The following is a 6,728-nucleotide window of genomic DNA, read 5'->3' on the forward strand; positions in this document are numbered from 1 at the left end:
CTAAGATCAGCAGAGAACTACTTGGGAAAAGTTGAAGTTCTATATTTCTTCAATGGTAAAAAGTAATCAATTCCTATAGAGAGAACTTTGTAGAAAAATTTTGTAACAACATCAATATCATTAACCATACATACCTGCCAGTCTATGGAAACAAGGAAGTTGTTAAGCGCAATATAATGGCTATTTCGAAAATCATAAAACAACTCATCATAAACCAACTTATTTCGATTTGTTTCTTTTACATCGAGGTTTAAGTAACATTCATAACCCACATAATGGATGCTAATATTATAAAAAACTAAATATAAAAATACATTACAATTATTGGGAATACTATTATGTTAAAATAATTTAAAACAAACCAAAGGTTTAAGCAATATTTACAGCTGGATCACCTGAAGGGCAATGCACATTTACACCAAACTCATCATTCTCCCATGAAAAACATAAATATACTATGCTGAGTATTCAACAACATTTTCCACAGTTTGACAATGCCAGTTGTATACTTCGCGAGGTGATTGTAAAAGTATGTAAACACCACCTATCAAAAACTTGACTTCATAGTAGACAAGTTGACATAAGATATATATCTGCTCAACCCAATCTTCACGGATACTAATGGTTTGTGATTTTAGCTTGTTGTTAACAAACACTAGTAAACCACTGCCACTCAACTTTGCACTGGTTCTCTAGGATCTACCTTACACTATCAAAAGAGTTGCTTCAAATATTTGGCTTGCAGTCATTAGAGCAAAGAAGAAACATGCATTGTGTTGTGTTTATTCATAATATCATTAACAATGTTAAATATAAGACATGTGGTTTGATCAACTTTATTAGGTTTCATGTGCCAAAGGTCAACCTAAGGGTAAACAGTAATGAACTATTTTCTTGTAGTCCATATAATTCTTGTGCAATAATAAACTATATGCAATATCAGTGTCATGAGTTAATAAAGATCTGTGATATAGACCTCTTTACCTGTAGTGTAAGGGATATTAAAAAATGTTATGAATAGATAAGTAATGGACTGATTTTAAAATTTTATTAACTTGTGTCTTTTTTTTAATGTGTTTTACTTTCTGTGTTTTTATTTTGTACTTGTGTGTATATTGTAGTTTTTGTGTGTATATTCCTATATCAAGTAATGAGCACTCTTACATGTAATTACTACCTAGGTGGTGTTTGTAAGTTTTAATAAATAAATAAATAAATCTATCACATCTGTAGATACTAAAACCATCACGTTTAATTTCACAATCAGTTTTGTTATAATTCAAGTTACTCTTCGCTAAAATATTCTACAAGCCGCAGGAAATAGTTTTCAGGATCTTGGAAATCTTCATTCGAATGCCTCCAACATTTTGATAAAAAACTGTTAATGGGAAGGAGACTACCTGTTTTGTAGTTTAACTTCACCAACTGTAGAAACACCGCTGCTGTATCTAATGCATAGATTGTTATAACATTTGATTATAATTATCAGTTATTTATGTCAGATCATATCTATTTTTATATATTATTATTTATTTTATTATATTATTTATTTATTTGTGCAATCTGTAATGGAGACGTTAGGACACAGTAATATAGTCTATAAATAAAAACTGTCTACTTTTGCATAATAAATATATTTCTTAGTTAATAATATACATATTTTCAACATTAATAATACACATATGAAGCGGCGTATGGTGAATATACAGAATATGGATACACAGCAGGAGCTACATAACTGGAATAGGCAAGCGGTGCATCGACGTATGCAGAAGAGTAGGCAACCACAGGAGCTTCAACAAACGGAGCAGCTAAGAACTGTGCTTTTGGATCAGCTTTTGGTAATGGCTTTGGTTCAGGTGCTGGTGCAGCAGCGGAGAAAGCCATAAGAGCAACAACAAGAAGTACCTAAAACAAGTAAAAAATATTGTTCAAATTTATGCACTGTATATTCTATTTTTTATAGTAGTAGTTTCATAGAATCTACGACACAAATTTTGTTTCTGATGACTAAACGTCTTTTACTTTTTAAAAATTCTATGATTGATATATGTTTTTCTCCCTATATACTGATGAGACAATTATCATCATTTTAGTCTTTCGTTTTCTCTTTTGCCATTATATTTGAGAACCATTAAGTGCTTTATTATTTTCTCTTGATTATTGATTTTTCATTTATTATGAAATTATTATTCCTCTTTGAATTTTTAATACTATCAGTATATGATAATAATAAGTATTGCAGTATTTAGCACTCTTAGCGTATGTCCGGTCAATATACATTTCGCCATGTGTTTGACGGTCTATATTTTCCCAATGAGAGTTATGTTGTCTTCGGCTCCAGACTTTTTTCGATCGCACGTTGGTACTTTGTAGCTAATGACCCTCTGACAAGTTTATCAGTTGTTTTATTGCCCTGTATTCCCCAGTAACCTGGAACTCATACCAGTTTGACACGGTTATGTTTCGCCAGTTTCTCTAGCTATTCCTGTACTACTAGTCTGAGCTTTGAAAAGCCACCATGGCTGCTTGGCTATCTATGCATATATCGAGGGCATATTATTTATTGATAATTTTGGAAACGAAACTTAAGTAATGTAAGTTTTCTAAAACAAGTGAAACGTTTTTCACACCAGGAACGAATGACTCAGAATATAAAATGATCGCTTTTATAGGTTATGAGGACTTTTAGAAAGCTTTTGACAAGGAGGCAAATCAGGCTAAAATGTAGTGCAAAAAAGTTTGCAGAAGGTAGAAATTTATGACCTGCATTTACGTATAATTAAAAATATGTACTGGCACCAGTGTACCAATATCTGTATTGGTCAGAATCCAACGTAACCACCGAAGTGTGACTGAAATATCTGACAAATATGAATTATAATTAAACACTTCTAAATTCAAACTTATTGTTGTCATGCAGCAGCACATACAATCAATAAAAATGTGACCATATGCAACAGATTTGACCATATCGAATATAACTAGAAACACTTAATAGCATTATATAAGCAGCAATCTTTATATGTTGATAACTATATATTCTCCACTTTTTTGTATAAAGCAAAGAGCTAGTCTTTAACAGATACATTGTTGAAAAAGCTTTGAATAAACTGTTCTATTGGAAATAATTAGTAGCAGTGGAGAAGTAGTATATTAATAATTAATACCTATACAGAAATACTTAAATGACGTTTATTTGTAAAGACACCGAAATATTCGAAAATCAGTTTGGAGATGAAACAGCAATGCTGAAATTGCTGAAACAACAATGGCCACAAAAATATCAAATGGTAAAATTGTTCCATCACATTAAAAATTAAAGAAAGGTAAAGCTAATCAATGGAGAAACAGTATATTAGTAGCTGGTTACAAAAACAAGATAGACATATAACAATACACAAACTACAGGGCAATAAAACTACTTATTTACACCATGAATATATGGCAGTTCTGATCGACGGTTACGCAAAAAAACCGAAATATCTGTTAATCATTTTGGATTTGCAAGGCAGATCAATAGCAGAAGCAATTTTTATTATAAGCCATTTGATAGAAAAATGTAAGACTACAGAATTAAATGCTCGTATTAATCTTTAAAAATATACGATAGAATTACTAGAATTATTCTGTGGAGAAAGATTATAAGAGATATACGAGGCATGTGTTTTAAGTAAGTACCGTTTTGCGAATCCGCCGCCGCAGCGCTACGGACGGCGTTCTGCGCATGAGCGCTGGTTACCTACATCTCTTGTCTACGCACTGACGCCATTACAGTCATCATTGTATACTTGTTTACTCCAGTGTTTAAGATGCCTCCAACAATCGTGAGACACGCTAATTGTGAAGTACGGGCTGTTATACGATTCCTTAGTGCTAAAGGCATAAAACCGATCGATATTCATCGTGAGATCGTTGAAGTTTACGGACAAAACATTATGAGCATGACAAAGCATGATGAAGAACGGAGTGGGCGTCCTTCGGTCGTTAATGAAAATTTGGTGCAGAAAGTGGACGAAAAGGTGAGAGAAAACAGACGCTTTACAATTTCATCATTGTGCTACTGCTTTCCTTAGTATTCTCGTAGTGTTTTGTATCGCATTGTTACCGAGAACTTGAATTACCGGAAATCGTGTTCACGTTGGGTTCCAAAAATATTGACGAATTTGCACAAAACCCAACGTTTAGGCAGTGTATTGACTTTCCCTCAGTGAAGGTGAATATTTTTTAGACCAAATTGTTACTGGTGATGAAATGTGGGTGGCCTACGTCACACCAGAATCGAAACAACAATCCATGGAATGGCGACATTTATCATCACCCAAAAGAGTGAAGTTTAAACAAACAATTTCTGTCCGGAAAATCATGTGCACAATTTTTTGGGACAGAAAAGGAGTATTGCTAGTGGAGTTTCTGCCTCGTGATGAGACAATCAATGCAGCGTCTTATTGTGAGACATTGAAAAATCTGCGTCGTGCAATCCAGAACAAAAGACGTGGTAAGTTGAATAAGGGTATCGTTTTGCTGCATGACAATGCCCATCCACATGTGGCTAATCAGACCAAAGATCTCATCAAATCATTTAAATGGGAAACTCTAGATCATCCTCCATACAGCCCTGATCTGGCGTCCAGCGACTACCCTTTGTTCCAGCACTTAAAGAAACACCTGGGCGGTCAGCGTCTTCAAGACGATAACGAAATCAAAACATTTGTGATGCAGTGGTTAACAAGTCAGGCGGCAGAATTTTATCAGGAGGGTATTCAAAAACTGTTGCCACGTTATGACAAGTGCCTCAATATTCACGGAAATTATGTAGAGAAGTAGATTAAGGTACAGGCTTTCATGTAAAAATAAAATTATTGCCATATCTTTGAACGTTTTTTTTTAATTCCAAAATGGTACTTACTTAAAAAACACGCCTCGTATATGAGAGAATAATAACTAGTGTACTAAGAGGTGTGAGGGAGACTGATAAATTTCAAGTGAAAGTAATATTGCATCAAGACCCAGTACTTAGTACTGATTTATTTTATTATTTTTGATCAGATAACAAGGGCATCATAGGGTAAAATTTTCTGTTACTTAAGGTACTTAATGATGTAGAGCTAGTAGAAAATACTGAAAGGTATTTATTAAGAAAAAAAGCGAAATAGTTGAGACAGATTGTTAAAGAAAGGGTTTTAAAACTTAGTAGGACAAAAACAGATTATTTGAAATATTCAATAAAAGTTGGAGACGAAGTTCATAACGAATAAGATAATAACTTTGGATGGTGAGACGTAATGGCAAATAGTATGTAAATACATGCAGTAGAATTACGGTGGATTAATATAATGGAAGGAGGAGAGTGACGTGTTATGTGATAGATGAATTTGAAAGGTAAATTCTATAAAACTGACATGACTGTCAGACTCAAGAGAAGGCGGTAATAATTAGAATCGCATATTATTTTTTATTCGGAGGAATGTTATATCAGGGACTCTAGGGAAAAGACTTTCAGGAAAAAGAAATAATAATAGTGAATGTATGTAACGGAAATAAAAGTTCGTATGTGAATAAGGCAAATAAGAAAAGAGGATAAAATTAAAATGAAGTAGACTATATTAAAGAATGTCTAGGATGGTTTAGGCACCAATTAATGCAAAAATAAAAGAACTTAGGTTAAGTTTAGGTATGTTCAGCGTCAAGATTCTAATTACTAAATACAAGGAATTGTTAAATTGAAAGTTTTTTTAAGGAGTAGGAGAGAACGACCAAAGAAGACCCAGTGGAAGACGCTAAGGCAGAACATGTCAGTAAAGGAGTTGATATTGCTATGGAGATATAGAAATATATAAAAATTAAAGAAATTTATGGAAAACAACAAGACAAATTACAGATATAAGCATATCCTTCGACAGTTCAGATCGAAGATCTCCATTTCGCAAGAGGGGTCCAGGTTAAATATCCTGGATCGGAAATTTTTGTGGGGGTATCATGGTGGAAGCCATTCACTAATCTAATACAGATTTAAAAAAAATTAGGATTGCGATTATAATTGACAACTTTTTATAGTCAATTATATATAGGAATGCCACAGGAAGCAAAAAAAAAAAGATAAAATATAAGATAAAAGGAGTAAATTTAATAGAAATTTGGCGATATAGAACACTCTTAAATATAAATGATAAATTGTAATATAAGCTTTATACAATTGGTAAAACACAAACATCCCTAATCATTAAAAATATTGGTAATTAAACAAAAAGTACTCACCAGTTTAAACATTTTGATTTTAATGTATTGATAAGCTTGGTAGACCAATAAATTTTATTAGATACCTTTTAAAAAAATTATTGTTTATTTATACTATTTTTAATAGTGCAATATATTGCAGGTGGGGTTACTAACCTTGCCAAAATACTCTTGATAGTATATTTAATATTATCGAATTACTGCATAGAAGGAAGAAGGTGAAGTATTGTTCTGCATAATAATCTTCATACGGTGGTCATTAATTTAGGTCTAGGTCGACAGTATTTGGATTATCTTGATTATTTTAAGAACTATTTAATGGTACTTTATGGTCTTATCAGTAATTTAAGCAATTAACCATCGATTAATTAAAGAAAAATATGATACCGAAAATTTCAGATTTTGAATAAACATTTAAAAATAAATATAGTGCCTTAAGTTACAAACATCGTTAAAAAATCGTTAAAAGAAATAAATTGTATGAATGCCCA

General features: G+C 32.4%; 1 protein-coding gene across 1 annotated transcript; it reads right to left on the reverse strand.

Moving 5' to 3' along the window:
* Nucleotides 1-1,628: 1,628 nt before the first annotated feature.
* On the reverse strand, nt 1,629-6,324 carry LOC140431838 (uncharacterized). The gene is made up of 2 exons (XM_072519716.1): nt 6,259-6,324; nt 1,629-1,908 (listed from the first exon to the last, which is right to left on the reverse strand). The coding sequence occupies exons 1-2, from the start codon at nt 6,268-6,270 to the stop codon at nt 1,669-1,671; spliced, it is 252 nt and encodes an 83-aa protein (XP_072375817.1). The 5' UTR covers nt 6,271-6,324; the 3' UTR covers nt 1,629-1,668.
* Between the last annotated feature and the right edge of the window lie 404 nt (nt 6,325-6,728).

This window comes from Diabrotica undecimpunctata, unplaced genomic scaffold (assembly GCF_040954645.1).
Source record: "Diabrotica undecimpunctata isolate CICGRU unplaced genomic scaffold, icDiaUnde3 ctg00001128.1, whole genome shotgun sequence".
In the NCBI taxonomy this organism is placed as follows: domain Eukaryota; kingdom Metazoa; phylum Arthropoda; class Insecta; order Coleoptera; family Chrysomelidae; genus Diabrotica; species Diabrotica undecimpunctata.